At 45.5% G+C, this 15800-nt stretch overlaps 1 protein-coding gene across 1 annotated transcript in view; it reads right to left on the bottom strand.

Moving 5' to 3' along the window:
• Positions 1–15800, bottom strand: part of TULP4 (TUB like protein 4) — a 232735-nt gene that overhangs the window by 22363 nt on the left and 194572 nt on the right. The window contains exons 7-10 of the mRNA XM_088023816.1: positions 15479–15613; positions 9042–9208; positions 1450–1674; positions 250–484 (exon numbers count right to left, since the gene is read on the bottom strand). Coding sequence (XP_087879942.1) covers positions 250–484; positions 1450–1674; positions 9042–9208; positions 15479–15613 — 762 coding nt within the window. The remainder of the gene's footprint in view (positions 1–249; positions 485–1449; positions 1675–9041; positions 9209–15478; positions 15614–15800) is intronic.

The following is a 15800-nucleotide window of genomic DNA, read 5'->3' on the forward strand; positions in this document are numbered from 1 at the left end:
TCCTCTGTCCATGGCCCAGTCACACGAAGCCTTATGGAATGCTGTTAAAAACCCATCAGAAAGTACATTTAGAGAATCATTAACTTCGATACAATTTTGGAAACGGGGCAGCTTCCAGGATGTTCCACGCTAGCCAAAACAGAGGCTCACGTTTCGTAAGTAGGCACTGTCTTTGCATGGTGTCAGGAATAACTATTCCTCAACCACACCTAAGAATGAGGTCTTAGTCTCTCTGGCGTGGAGGCCCACCTGATTTGCTATCCGTCCGAGGGTCCATGATGACGAACTCTGGCCGCAGTTTGCTGACGCGCCGCCCCTTGAGGATGGGCACGAGCCCGCCCAGGTACTCCAGGTAGAGGGTGTAGCACGGACCTCCCACCTCCGGGTCGTCCTCTGTGCGCTTCATGGTGCAGTGCAGACGCTCGTTGCCGGCTGAGGGGTAGCTGACAAAGTCTCGCATGTTGTTGGGATCTGGAATTGGGGGCTAGGGCCAGGACATGGAAAGAAACGAGTATGGACGTCACTGATTACTCCAACAGAGCACTGGCTGGTAGCTCGGGGAGAGTTAACGACGTGATGTGGGACAGCGATTCTCAACTGTGGGTGCACAGAAGAATCTCCTGGGACCTTTAAAAAAAATACCAAAGCTAGGATCCCACCTCAAACAATGAAATTGGAATCTCTGGGAGGCGGGGATGGGCATGTGTATTTTCTAAAAACTCCCCATGCGCTTCTAATGTGCAGCCAGGGTTGAGAATCCCTGGTACACAACCAAGATTGTAAAGCAACTTGAAAAAAACATCACAACAGATTCTAAAACTGATGTTTTAAGAAAAAAGTCACCTGAACAAGTCAATCTGACACTCAGAAGCAGAGAGAGAATACAAAACAGAGAACACAGGCAAGAATCTAAGGTGCGGAGGCCCCGAGGTTAAAGGAAAACCCGCACCTGAACAGCCCCTAGCAGATCTGTTCCACACACCACCAAAAACCAGACGAGCGACAGACAGTGAGTGCGGGGTGGGGGTCACCCCTCCTCAGCACAGTGGCTCCATCCTCAGGACAGGGGTCAACCTGACCATTCCCATAACTGGCAACGGAGCAAGCTACTCAAACTTCTCGGAACAGGTTTCCCACTTTTCTGAAGCATCTGCCAGGAAAGTCAGGATTGAACAAGGCCGAACGAGCATCAGGATGGCACGGCACTCAACCTCCAAGACTGCCTTTGCCACGAGGAAGCTTACGGCCCTTGCACAAGGCGAGTCTCTGGCGGAACAGTGGTGCCAGGGACAGACGGCACTCGGAAGCAGTATCACCCGGTACTCTCGCCGAGGAGCACACATGACTTTGGCCTGCCTGCTCGGACTCAGCCCCTCTCCTGGCCAGCCCTCTGGGAGTGGGGAGCCGGCAGGGGCTGAGGAAGAGCAGGGGAGGGTGGAGAGGCTCTACCTTGATGGTGGGGATGAAGGCGGTGGAGAGGTAGGAGCAGAGGCGGGGGGGCAGGGCCAGCTTGCTGACGTCCTTGTCCTCCCGCAGGGCACTGGCGACGGCCTGCCGGCACAGCAGCTGCAGGCTGCACACACGGTGCTCCACACGCACCACGTACAGGGCCGGTCCTGAAGCCATCAGAAGCCGTGAGTCCCGGTGTCCCCAGCAGATGGAGACGATGGGGCGCTGCCAGGAAGTGAGGGAGGCAACACTTAGGTTCTGTTCTCGTGGTAAAGCACAGGAGGTCACGCACGGGTGTGTCAAGCAAAATAAAGTGACCTAATAGTTTCCGAGAATATTGGTTTTGGAAAGTGTAATAGACAATGAAATACTATATCACAGAAATTCACTATTTTCATTGGAAAATAGTCAGGTCCCCAGGCCAGAACACAAAGCACTGGAATAGTTTTGCGAAGTTCTTTTATGTGTATTATCTCATTTGATTTGGTACTGTAAAACCTAACTTAGCTCTGTATAATGATGTCTCTGCCAGAAGATGCACGTAGCCTGGGGTACAGTAACCCACATTCCTTACTGAACTCTGGCTATCTGGATCCCCAAGAAACTGGTGGTTGTTCCTGTGGCTTGGGGAGGTGGTGAGGAGGTAGACCAGATGGCCCTTCCCTTCAGTCCTGACAAGGAGCATTTCAGAGTGAAATTGACGCTGGTCTGAAGTCTCATGTCGTGTGACCTGGGAACTAGTCTACAACCCCAGGATGTCTCCCATGTTCTCAGGAGTAAAATGGGAGCTGTGAGGATTAAAGGAGAGGGAAGATGCCAGAGGTACTTCCGAGACCTATCATAGGCTATAACCCACAGTCCCTGAATCACGGTCCCCCCTTGGCTACGGGCCAGAAGAAGAAAACAGACAGCTCTCCAGGGAGAGGACACACAGTTCCTGTGGGGGCTGGGGCCACCACCACTGCTTTGAAAGGTAGGCTAACTCCAAATATGCAAGTCAGAAACTAGTTGTATTGAAAAATCTCCGAGGCTCCAGGGTGCCAGCTAAGTAAGATACACCAAGAAAGGAGGACACAGAGGGCTGTGACGGGGAAGCTACTGGAGAATCAGTTCATTCCTGTCCAGCTGGATGGGGCTCTAATTTAGTGAGGTCTTGAGGGGCTGGAAAGATCAGAAGTGGGGGTGTCAGATCTGTCATAGGAGTGACAGGAGCAGAATTTTCACAGCACTTCAGTGACAAACATAAAGGTAAAAGGAACAGATGAAGACACTTGCTTAAAATAGCCTCCAGGGTCAGCTAATCCTGGTTTCAACTTCAAAACAAAATGCAAGGCTGAAGATACTCCATCTTCTCTATCCATCTCTGTGAGCCCAGGCAGTGCAGGTTGGGACCCCCCCAGGCGCGACCCCCTGGAGGAGGACCACGGAGCCTGGAACTCAAGTGTGCGGGCCTCCAGAGTACTTCCAGATGAGCCTCCTTACAAGAGGATCCCGCAAGTGGGGCCAACCTCACAGAGTAAGCCGTAGTCACTACTGGAGACAAAGCAGATAACACACACAAAATTCCTTTGCTATCATCAATGCCCGAAGTGCAGTTATACATTTGTCCTCCTGGCCCCTCTGTGCTCCTGCCTTCTGCTTTTCATAGTAGCAGTTAAAACATGTTTTGGGAGGATCTTACATAAAACTATCATATGATAAGTATGTATCTCATATCTTTGTACAAAGGGACTTAAACCACTTACACAGACTTTCAAGGTGGACGAAACTTCTCCCTCTCACAGCCTCACAAGCACATACAGCAGTCCATTTAGTCCTTTCAGTTCTGCCACGGAGGGATCACTACTCTCACCTACCTCGCCAGAAGCCCAGGAACCCGGCGCTTGGAGGGCTTAAGCTACAGCGGGTACCCAGGAGAGCCACAGTTCTCGCCCACTTCCTTCAGCCCCATGGCTGTGCTCCTTGCCCGGGTGCTTCCTCCTCTCCTGTCCATACACTACACACGGCCTAAAGAATGCCAAATGCCCCACAAACTGAACTGTCAGTCGCGAAGTAAGAGACCCAAATTGTCCCCGTAATCCATTCGGTCAAGGCAATTTGACTCCAAAACAAACTGGACAACATGTCTGCAGAAGAGGCAAATAGAAGGAGAAACAGGCTGTGTCATCAGCAAATGGACAATGACCAGAATGATTCGCTATGGCAGAAAAGAATCTGCAGGTCACGTGGGCCCAAAAGTGGGAATAAATTAGCCAAGAAGTGCTGTTACGTGCACGAGACAGCCAGAGACAGCCTGTCTGGAAGGTGAGGAAGGACCGTGCTCCTGTTCTGCGCATGGCATCCACTAGGACAGACTTCTCCGCAAGGAGGACTCATAGGGCCGGAACGGGTGAAAACCGGAACCCAGAGCAAAGGGCGGGAGGTAAGCGGCCTGAGGACGTGATACCTGCGGGATCTCAAAGGGGTAACTGTTACCCGGAGCAAGGTGACCGGGAAGTACCAAGAATATCAACAGGGATTTATAGCACAGCGTTTGGGGTGAGCATTCACTTACTTGTCCACATCAGCAACTGTCTGTTTCAGTAAAGGGGGGAACACATGCTTCATATAAGTTATTTTTTCAGCATATACTCCACGTAGGATGATAAAGTAGCAAAATAAATACTGGTACCTTTCTACACGAAATTTTAAGGCTATATGAGAAAAATAAAGAATTTACAGATAGTGAGAGCTGATCTTCTTGCCTGAAGGTTTTAAGGTCTCTCTGATGTGAGGAAATTGATTACTGTAATTCCCACTGAGTGGGGGAGGGCGGCAGTGGGGCCATGACCGCAGGGTACCTCTAAGTCCTGTAAGCCCGTAGAAAGACTCTACTATGTACTTGAAAGTCGCTAAGGGACACTGTATCTTAAATGTTTTTCCCACAAAAAAGAAATGGTAATTAGGTGTTGTGATGGAGGTGTTAGTGAATCTTATGATGCAATTCTACTGCAATACATAAGTGTATCAAATCCACACTTGTATACTTGACATTTACAGAACCTTCATGTCAACTCAACAGAGCTGGAAATCAACAAATAAGAAACCACACAGGAAATCCTTTTATACCTCTCTAAATACTTTTATACCATTTTTATATGTCATCTTACTTTTCTGAAGTCTCATTTCCTTTTGGTGCCAAATTTCCTGTGCTGTTTATGGGTACTTCAGCCTACAAAGCCCTCCCTTACAGATGTCCTGTTGTTTGGAAAGAACAAGATTCAAAGTGGAGGTAAGCGCACATGCCCGCAGACATGGGGTGTGGGGTGTGTCAATTCAGCTGCCTCCCAATCAGTGCTTTCTGCCCTCCGTCCCCTAGGATCTGAGGTGCCAGCAGAGAACGAACCCACGGCCTGCCTGCCCACAGCCCTCGCCCACAGAGTGCCGTCATCCCTAAGAACTGCCCACCAGCCAGGACTCGCGACAGAAGAGAAATGTATTGAATGTTTAATTCCAGTAAACCTGGAACAAGATAAGGGTGCACACTAACACAACTCCCACAGATGAATGCTTTTGTTTGAACAGCTGCTATCTGCTAGGGAAAAACTCAGCTGTAAATCTGTGGACTTAATCTCTCTCTCAAATCACACAAAATGACTATTTTTAGAACCAATGGCTAGAACTGTGAAGTTGGTAACATTCAAATCTTAATTTGTGTAGGGAAGTTCACATACTTTGCATGTCTAAATCCAAGGCAAAAGGACAAGAAAATGAGCTACATTTCAGGGAGCATCGGTGTGGCAGAAATCGAGTGCTTTGGTGAGTTTGACGGAACAAGGAGAGGTATTACTCAGCTGGAGAGAGATGCTACCTGTATGGATGTATGGATGTTTGGTGAGTGGCGTTAGCCAACACACAGTCAGGCTGTCCTCTCAAGGATCTCCCTATCTTGCTGTCTGATGCTGAGCCACGTGAGGGTAGCAGGGTAGTCTGCTCCTCTGACTTCCTCGGCTACAGCACATGGACTGTATGAATAAATGGCTGGTTTCAACCCCTCTGGCACATGAAGACAGGCTACATTCCTCCCAACCTTACCTCCTGCTGCTATACACTACATACCACACACTCATCCAGTCAGTCAGGTAACTGTTAATTGTATACAATGGGTAAGATACGTTCTAGGTGTTGGGGCCTGATACTGAATAAAATAAATTCCCTGCCCTTATGGAGCTGACACTCTGAGGTGGGACAGGGAGAGAGATGCGTATCTTAGCCCCTCAGATAAGGACTACCTGTTCATGTCAGCTAGTGAAGAAGGGCGGGATAAGGGACTTGCGAAAGAGTGAGGGGGTCATTTCAGACAGAGGGGAGCAGAGAAGGCTGCTCCAACAAGGTGGTTTCAGCAGAGGCCTGACTCAGATGGGGGAGTTTATTTAAATTTTAAAACACTGAAAGCTTCCTCACCGTGTTGCTATTTTTGTATCTTCAGTGAGTTGCATGGAGTCCTCTAAAAATTTAAGAGGAATAAAAAACAAGATGTTCTTTCCATATTAAAGATAAGCTGCTCAAGCAAGATAAAAGACAACAGACAACAAAAGAGTCAAAGCCAGCTGTCCCAAGAGAGGCACCACGAGGCTGTCTGAACCCACAGTTTCTGGCCAATGAGGGCCCTGGGCTGAGGACTAGGGATGTGGACCACTGACGCGTCCGATCCTGTGGGTGTCCGAGGGCCCTCCTGGCCTCCCACAGTCACTGCAGCTCCACCCCTCCCTTCTGCAGCTCCTCTAAGAAGGTAGGATGATCTCTGTCTTAGAGGAAATACACTTCAAATGTCTAATATTTGAAGAGGATGTCTAATGTTTGTACAAGTGTGTACAAAGGGAATGTCTAATGTTTGTACAAGTGTGTACAAAGAAAAAGCCTTCTACAACAGTTCACTTTTAAATAGACCAAGTTGGCTGAGTGGTCACCATCAAACTCTTGTTGGCTGGAGCCATGGACAGTTTTGAATGTTAAGCCATAATGATTTGGCCACTCAGGTGTAGTAGTAAAAGCTAGCTCAGCATCCAGGCACCCACATCTCGGTTTTAAAAGAACATACCGTTCTTGTATTCTGAAAGCAGACCACCTCAGGAAGTACCTCATCTATTTATGGCAAAGGGGGGAGAAAGCACTCTTGTGGCAGCTTCCTAAGAATAGGTACAGTGAGTCCTCAACAAAGGGGGGCAGTATATACCTTTGCTAATGGACACTCCTGGAGTACAGAGTCAATGACCATAAACGCAACCTCTCATTTCATTTTTTGTGTCCACACCACCTCCTCCCCTCCCTTCTCTCGTAATTTTTTATCCAGGTATCTTATATTAACAGCTGAAACTTACTGAACATAAGTTGACCCCTCCAATATGACTTTCATGCAAAAAACATTCATAAAGCTACAAAACCTACCAACCAACCAAAACCCCAGACCCAAACTACTTAAGTCTGTGAACTTCAGCACGTCATGCTAACTCTAAAAATCTGTTGTCAGATTAACAGATACGCAATTACCTATAGCTGGTCACAGAAACAGCTAATGAAGTAAATTACAGAATTTTCAATTACAACAGGTAGAAAGTAAAGGAAAACAAATTGCAGTATATTTCCTTATAAGGGCTTCAGCCATTAGCATTGCTGTTATGAGTAAATCAGGAGAATCAATTTTAAAGCTGAGGCTGCTGCAAGTTTGTGCCCAGCAACGGCTTTGTACGCAATAACCTACAATCTAATTAACTTGGAAATAAATTATCCAAACTAAATTGCATTTAGTTCTTTCTATAAACAGCCCAATAAATTTCCTAACTTCCTTCCTGCTATAAAAATGTCCCTTCCTTTGGACAACTTGAATAGCATAGCACAGATAACATGTGATTTTAGAATCATTACAGAAAAAAGCTAGGTTGGTGCCACCTACAATTAATGTTGTACTTGATTTTTAATAGCATCATTATTTAACTTTGTATTAATGAGGCAATTTTTTCCATGGCTGAAACATCCTCAAATGAAAAAAAGAATAATTTATTAAAATGCTGAGACACTAGATGGATATTTTTCCCGAAAGGAAGATCAGCTAAGCTCTCTTCTTATCCCTGAGCCCCAAGCAGTTAAAATTCAAGACCTATGTTAGTTTCACATTACAGTTGATGAAAACGTCTGCAATGGTTGAGGTCACTGAGCCTCTACCATATTCTAAGCACAATGACGGCCAGAGAAATGAAGAAAATATGGTCTTTGACTTCAAGAAGACAAGTAGACAGAAAAGTATAATAATTATCAGAAATATCAAACATCCCAAGGGGATGCTTCACAGAGAAGAGGGGTTGCAATCATTGGCACATTTACAAAAGGATGTGACTGTGCTGGCATTGAGGAGGATGGACTTCCCCATGCTGAGATGGTGGGGAAGGACATTCCTTGTAGAAGGAACAGAACGCCAGCAGGAGGGGCGCCCTGAGTCAGACAGAATGAGTGGCCAATGCTGAATTTACCTGCAGTGTGTTACAGCACTTCAACTCACAAATATTCTAATAAATGTAAAAGCCTTACTAACTCAGAAAGAGCTGGAAATTCCCATCCTCTCCTACATGCCTTTCAGTGAGGCTAGGGACAGAAAGCGTGATATCTGACTGAAAGGCACAGAGCCTCCCGGTGCAAACTGTCAACAGAAAGAATTACAGAAAGCATATGTTGACAACTTGTCCACCCATCAATCATACCAAGCAAGTATTTACTGAGCACCTACTATTTTCCAGGGGAATGCACTGGCAGTTTCAGTTTTGTAAGAAGAAAAAATTCTGGAGATTGATTAAACAATAATGTAATATAGTTCATGCTACTGAAATGTACAGTTAAAAATGATTTAAAATGGTAAATTTTATGTCATGTGTATTTTTTCACAAATAAAAAAGAGATATATTTAAATAATGAATGTTTATATCTAATTACAAAATTTCCCCAAATCTGGTATACCTGCCTCTTAGAGCTGAGTAAGGTTAGGAGGGAAGTCTCTAAAGTGTTATCACCCCTGTCAATCCTCAAATCACTGGCAGACCCATCTCCACTACACCCGACTGAGAATTTCGTCCTCCATGACAGCTGATCCGGACCACAAGTGAACTGGTCTAAAGATCTCTGGGAAATAAAAACAAACAGGAAAGGGCTACCTGTGCATCTTTCCTAAAGATCTTTAAGCTTTTTTACCTACTGTTTAATAATTTAGTTCAGTTGTAAAAGTACATTGTTGGCATAAAAAAACAAAATCAGAGCAAATAAATGAAGATTCAGCCCACACTTCTGTAAGTTTCTAACTTCTACTTGGGACTGATGATAAACACCAGCTCACTCTGCTTACTCACCGTCCACTCTTTTGAGTGGGGAATGTAATAAAGTATTCTGGTTAAAGGCAAAAACTCATTCCTCTCTTATTTTTTCTGGTTTATACTCCATAATTTAATTAAGGTCAATGAGAGATTAAAATCTGTTGAAGATAATTACAGCAAACATACCTAAGTCTCGGTATTTCACAGAGCTGGAGGAGCATACTAATACAGTGAAGGTCTGACACACATCCTTACCTGCACAAGCGTGTCCAGAGTAAAGATGTGCTCCCCACGGACATTGTAGAACTTGACCATGGCACTCTTCAGAAGAGGGCCGTTGGGGAGGTCACCAAGCTGGGTCTGCCGTTCCATACCAGCGACAGCCAGGAGGTCTCCCTGGGTGCACCACTGGGCCACCACCTCTGAAATCACAAAGAAGATGGTCAGCACGACGACATGATCCTCCCTGAACTTACACTGTTTAGAAAACAGAGCTGCTGAGCAAATACAAGGTGGCTCTTCCCCTTTTTCTCACAAAGACAATAGCTACCCATTTCTCTGAAGACGATACAGACTCTATTTAAACAGGAGTCTATTACCTGGATGGGGAGTGCGGCTCCCCTGAAACACAGCTCTACCAGGTAAAAGCACATATGCCGAAGCCGGCCTGTTAAATATCTAATTCCGAAATCAGCAAGACTCTGAGAGCACGGGTAAGATGATCAGACCTAGGACTGTCCGTCTACCGCTTGTGCCCCCATGCCCAGCGACGACTCCAGGAGTTTACAGATGCAAAAAGTAGGTGAAGAGCAAAGTCTAGGTTTACATTCATTTGATTTCTGTGCACTATTGGGCAGATAAAGTTCAGATAAAGGACATATCTGCGTATGAGGCCCTTGACTTTTATTCCTCACTGGGATGTTGTGGGGGCTTAGAAAAGAAGATAAACACTTCTGGTGGATGGGAGTGTTGTCAGAAATTTTCACCCTGGAATTGTGACGCCCACCTACAAACCATTCCGTACCTGTAAGAAATGGCTATGAAATGGTTTGTCTAATCCCAGCGTGAGCAATTTACTTATTCCGGCTGGTCAAACAAGCTACTCGTACTAGTGAGATTTACAGCATATCTCTTTCCCACTAAGACCCGAGAGCCCTATCTGGCTCATCCAGAGATTGCTGAAATCCACAACTCAGAGGCCTCTCTGAGCAAGGCTGGCTGGAGCCTGAAGGTCCTCGGTCATGACAGGACGCATGTCAGAGCCAGGTCTAGAAGCCAGCAGTGCCTGGGCCTCAGCAGGTCACACGCGACCACTGCCGCTGAACCTTCATCATGGGCAGTCCCAATTCTGACGTAAAGAACAGTGTGTCCCGGGGCGCCTGGGTGGCTCAGTTGTTAAGCATCTGCCTTCGGCTCAGGTCAGGATCTCAGGGTCCTGCGATCGAGCCCCGCATCGGGCTCCCTGCTCGGTGGGGAGCCTGCTTCTCCCTCTCCCACTCCCCCTGCTTGTGCTCCCTCTCTCGCTGTGAATCTCTCTGTTAAATAAATAAATAAAATCTTAAAAATAAAAACAAACAAACAAACAAACAAAAAACCAACAGCGCGTTCTGAGGTCACCAGTGCTCCCTGACTTCCTCAAGAGACCCGACAGTGGTCCTTGGCACAAGACGGCTCTCTGGACCTGGGAAGTGAGAGCTTGCGCATCAAGTGAGCCACCGACAGGAGCCAGAGACGGAGGGAGCAGAGGGCTGAGTGAAGGCAGTTACAGACAACCCCAAAGTGAAAAAACTCCACACTGGGGTACATAAACAAGGATACAGAAACCTAGACGTGGTCTGCAGAGAACCCTTCCTGTCCCAGAAAGTTCTTGTAAGCTAAGCCCATCTTATGTTAGACTAGAAAATAATCCCCAATACCTTTGCCCAATCCTTTAGTAATAATTTTATAATTTTTAAACCTTTAAAAATTTGTTTTAAAACATAAGCCAGAAAGATGGGGCGCCTGGGTGGCTCAGTCGGTTAAAGCATCTGCCTTTGGTTTGGGTCATGATCCCGGGATCGAGCCCTGCGTCGGGCTCCCTGCTCAGCGGGGAGTCTGCTTCTCCCTCCGCCTGCCACCCACCCCCGCTTGTGCTCTTTCTCTGTCAAATAAATAATCTTTAAAAATAAAATATAAGCCAGAAAGAACGAACTAATGCTTTACTTGGTAATCCTTTTTTCACTTTTCCTGAAGTTCTTAGCACAGAGTCAGTCTCTAGGGATGTAGGGGGTTCCAAGACACAAAAGAGGCCCATCCTCCCAAAGTACCAAATTTTCTTGGCGATTTTTTTTTTTTTTAAGGTAATCTCTACACTCAACATGGGGCTCAAACTCACAACCCCAAGATTAAGAGTCGCATGCTTTACCGGCTGAGCCAGCCAGGCGCCCTTTTCTTGATGATTTTGAGGTGTTTGTGGATTTTTGGTCTCTTAAATATCATACACACAGAAAAAATTAACATAGTCCCACTATTCTACTTTAGCCAGACAGTCTTATGGATCTTTTTTGGTAAAAGCCTGGAGAATCAAAATTTTACATGTATTAAGCAATGAGAAAATTCGGTGCATTTGTGTTAACAAGAGCCCCTCATGTGGTATTAGCTCTGGGTCAAAAAGAGGCAGCCAAGTATTAGTGAAGAAAGAACAGTGCTCTTATCAAACACCACAAGTACTCACGCTGCTGGCTAGAAGTCTGAGATTCACAGGGGCCTCTGTCCCTTGGATGTCCATGTTGATGATTTGCCTTTTTACTAATCATTAGATACATGTGTACTTGCATTTGTGTACATGGATGGTGTGCTGAGAGGGAGAAAGTGAGTACGTGCACAAAGTAGGAAACCGTGTGATGGTAAAATGACACGTACATTTTTTTCTTTAATAACAGTGCTTCTGGTGAATATACTAAGGACTGAACACCAGCATGTATTCAGTGAGGATGACGGGTACAACCTCCACCAGCCTGAACTACAGGAGCAGACAGGACCACTGTCCAAAACCACTCTACTTCAAAATCAAAACCACCTCTTGACTTTCTCGGTGTGTTCTATGAAGTGACAAAAAGAGGAAATTCTGTAAAACAAAGAAACAAAGCCTAGGGGTTTAAATTCTTTGATTTTTAAGAAAAATGTGAGGTGAAATGAGCAGTGCCTTTGAGAGCTTGCTTTACTACAAGAGAGGAACTGGCTAGGTCAGAGAATTTCTGAGCTCATCACTGAATTGTGTTTCCTTGAAGGGTAGCAGAATATGCCACTTTGAAATACGCCACACTGGCATAAAAACTATTTTGAGCTAAAGGCAACTGAGAAGCAACAGATACAAAAAACAAAACAAAACAAAACAAAAAACCTCTCTCCCTCCTCCCTATTTGCCAAAAAGCAGGATGTAAATTTGGGAAGGCCCCACTCCCCCACCACACCCTCTGACCAGGAAGGACAGAAGTTAATCACTGGAGACATCTCTAGACCCTTATCAGCCCACAGACGGCACCAGGAGATTCTACATGACAAACTTCAGGAAGGAGGCCTATCTTCCATTAGATGCCCATATGTTTACCTTCCCACAATCTGCTGCACTAGAAACTTCAAGTCCTTTCCCTTTGTCTTGTCACTTCTCCAAAAACAAATTATTCTTTTGTTAACATGCTATATAAGCCCAAGTTCTACCCACCCCTTTGAGTTACTCATCTCAACACTTCCACAGGTAAATGCAATGCACACGTTAAATATTTTTTCTCTCGTCAATCTGTCTTTTGTCAGTCTAACTTATAGGGCCCCAGTCAGAGAACCTAAGATTTCTAGAGGGAAGAGTCTTTCCTCCCCTACACTGTCAAGGAAGAGTATCGTAACAACAAAGGGTAAAAACCCCAAATAAGGTGAACTAATTTATGGTTCACCATGTGATAAACATAAGTCCCCAAAGTTGGGATACCCTGCAGACTTTTCCTCAAGGCAGAATTTCCTCAGCAAACATCTGCAAAGCAAAATTACCCACCACCCTATGAATCTGCAATGAAAATGCAGTTTGATAGTTGTGGAGAAGAGGCTGGTCATGGGGACTATGAGCTCTTTGCCATTCTATGTTCTTTTGCAATGACACAAATTACAGTGATGGTGATAAATTAGAAAATACCATGAGTCATGTTAATTCACTAGAAAAGTTCTCTGATGATATTTCTTTTGAAACAGTAACAAAGATGAGACCCTTTCAGTCCACCTTATGTGACAAGCAACTGACCTGTCTACAGTAGGATAGATTCCCGTGGATGGAGAAAGTTGCCACATGCCATCTTGGCAGCATTCTGGCTACCTCTTCCCACTATTTATTAACATGCCCCATAAAGTACTGAACAACAACAAAAAAACCCACAAATGAATTAAAAAAAAAAACAAACTGCTCTTGATACTACAAGTAGGACCAAGTCCTCATAATATTCTGAAACCAAGACAGAAGAGAGAAACTGCCTATATCCAGCACCTAACATGACATTGACTCACTTAAATTTCATCTAATTTCTTACAATTGAGAAGACTCTGTGCAAAAGTATGTCTGCCCATGAAAGTGTAAGGTTGAAAACACTTTCATATTAGATTTAGATTTCTAGTCAGGCAATGAAAAGAATGCTAAATCTGACCATATTTTTAGGATAAAACTCAAGTCAAAAACTTGCACATTTGGGAGGGCCACCCTGGGTTACTTTCATAAGCCACCTTACATGTGTTCCTAATCTTCCAGCACACACCTGGTGGGGATGTGTTGGAAGTACTACTCCAATACAATTTAGTTTGAAAGACAGAAAACAAACTAGTATGTCCAAGAAAGAAAAAAACAGTTTCTACAGGTAAGCAAGATAGCAGAGAATTAGAAAAATTTGCTATATAAAGAATACAGTGGAACTGAGTGGTAAGTATGCTATTTTCAGTCCTGATCAGATACTCAGTAAGGAACAAAGTTCAGAACTCCAGACTAGAGGCAAGTTCTGATGAAATTAATCAACTTGGTTAAAAGTTTAAAAATAGTTTTTTTTTTAAAATGATTTTATTTATTTGAGAGAGAGCATAAGTGGGGGGGGCAGAAGGAGAGGGGAAAGCAGACTCCCTGCTGAGCAGAGAGCCCAATGTGGGGCTGGATCCCAGGACCCCGAGATCATGACCTGAGCCGAAGGCAGACACTTAACTGACTGAGCCACCCAGGTGCCCCTAAAAATAGAATTTCTGAAGAAGAAAAGAAGAGCTTGGATTACTAAATATATCTGAGAATTTATGATGACCATCCCTGCAGTTTAGCTCCACAAAGGTCAGAACTTTCAGAAAAGAACACAGAAAAGTCCAAGGAATTTAAGTTCATCATCATCACACACAAAAAATACTCAGCTTCTAAAGGAGCCCATTTGTGGTATAAAGAGGGATTTCTACATAGTTCATGTCCCTCAGGAGTTTATAGGCTAAATAATTCCTTACAATTATAGTTTTGAAATAGCAAAATGGGACACCCATAAAAGGAGCAGAACTTCTAAAAATATTCTATAGTTTTGGGGCGCCTGGGTGGCTCAGTCAGTTAAGCATCTGCCTTCGGCGCAGGTCACGATCCCAGGGTCCTGGGACGGAGCCCCACATCTGGCTCCCTGCTCGGCGGAGAGTCGGCCTCTCCCTCTGCCCTCCCCTGCCCATACTCTCTTTCTCTCTCAAATAAGTAAAATCTTTAAAAAAAATTCTATAGTTTTAAAATAGATTTATTAAGTGCTTGGGGGTGTGCAGGCAGGGAGGGTGCACCCCAGGCAATCCACAGGTAAGTGTACGGACTGGAGTCTCCCTACCCCTGTGATTCCTGAATAATTCCGACAAGAAGCACTTGACAGGGCCCTCTGGTCTGAGGGCCAGTTCTGAATGAAAGTAGCAAGTTGAATGGCAGGTTCTGATTTGCCCTTGACCTCCCATTCAGATTAGAGTAAGTCCCTTTAACTTGAGACCAGAGGCAGTCCAGAAATTTCTACATTGCACCATTTAATCCTGAAGAGACAGAACCGTTTTTCCAAAGAACTCACCAGGGTCACAACATGAATAAATATTCTCAAACTGCAAAATCTGGAACACCAAATGCCCACAGACAGTGATTTTCTTGTGAGATAACAGATTTCATAACATCTGTCAGGAAAGTGTCAGTACTTGGCGGCTGATGTTTACATCAGTGCCTCAGTCCGGCAACTGTGGGACCTCCACAGTCTGCTGCTGAGGTAACTTTACCACGCAACCATCAGTTCCTTAATGAGCCTCAAGATAATGGCTGCCTCTGTGAAGCTGTGCCGTGCACGGTCTGCTGCCTCAGGAACAGCAGGTGCTGAGGTCCGATACTGTCCAGACATAATGTCAGCCAGAGGCAAACACCACACACCTGAGAAAGATCACTCTTGTCATAGCAGGAAAAGAACAGAAAGATGAAGACCTTCAGGAATGCCTCCTCACGATAAGCCTGGGTATCGACTTGTCAGATAAGCAGAGGAGCGAAAGGAAATGGCCTTCATTAACAAACTCCATTAAGCCTGGAAGAGGTCACTGCCGAGGGATGGGAACGGATAAGGACTGGGCGTAGGACACCCACTGGAAGGCAAACACACACAGGGCTGATGTGTGGGCCTGGAGTCCCGTGCAGCCTTCTGTACCTTTCAGCCCTGAGCGGATGACAGTAGGAGACAAGTCATCGTAGTTGTTCATTAAGCTGATATCCCCCGAGGTGAAGCTGACGGTGAGTAGTGGCTTGATGTTCTGCACCGGGATGGGATACGCTGCTGGACCGTCTGCCGGGACAAAAGTGCTGAGGTGAAAAGGAGGCAATGCACACAGGACCCCAATCCAGGGCACACGGCTGTGGTCTTGCAGATGGCCTGAAAAACTGCCTGACGACTGCCTGACACTGTAGATCAGACTCTGGGCTGGGATGTTACCGAATACGGCCGGGTTCTATACCACTCAGAACCTCCACAA

This window comes from Eumetopias jubatus, unplaced genomic scaffold (assembly GCF_037043125.1).
Source record: "Eumetopias jubatus isolate StellerSeaLion01/CBP00866 unplaced genomic scaffold, mEumJub1_p1.0 scaffold_6, whole genome shotgun sequence".
Classification (NCBI taxonomy): domain Eukaryota; kingdom Metazoa; phylum Chordata; class Mammalia; order Carnivora; family Otariidae; genus Eumetopias; species Eumetopias jubatus.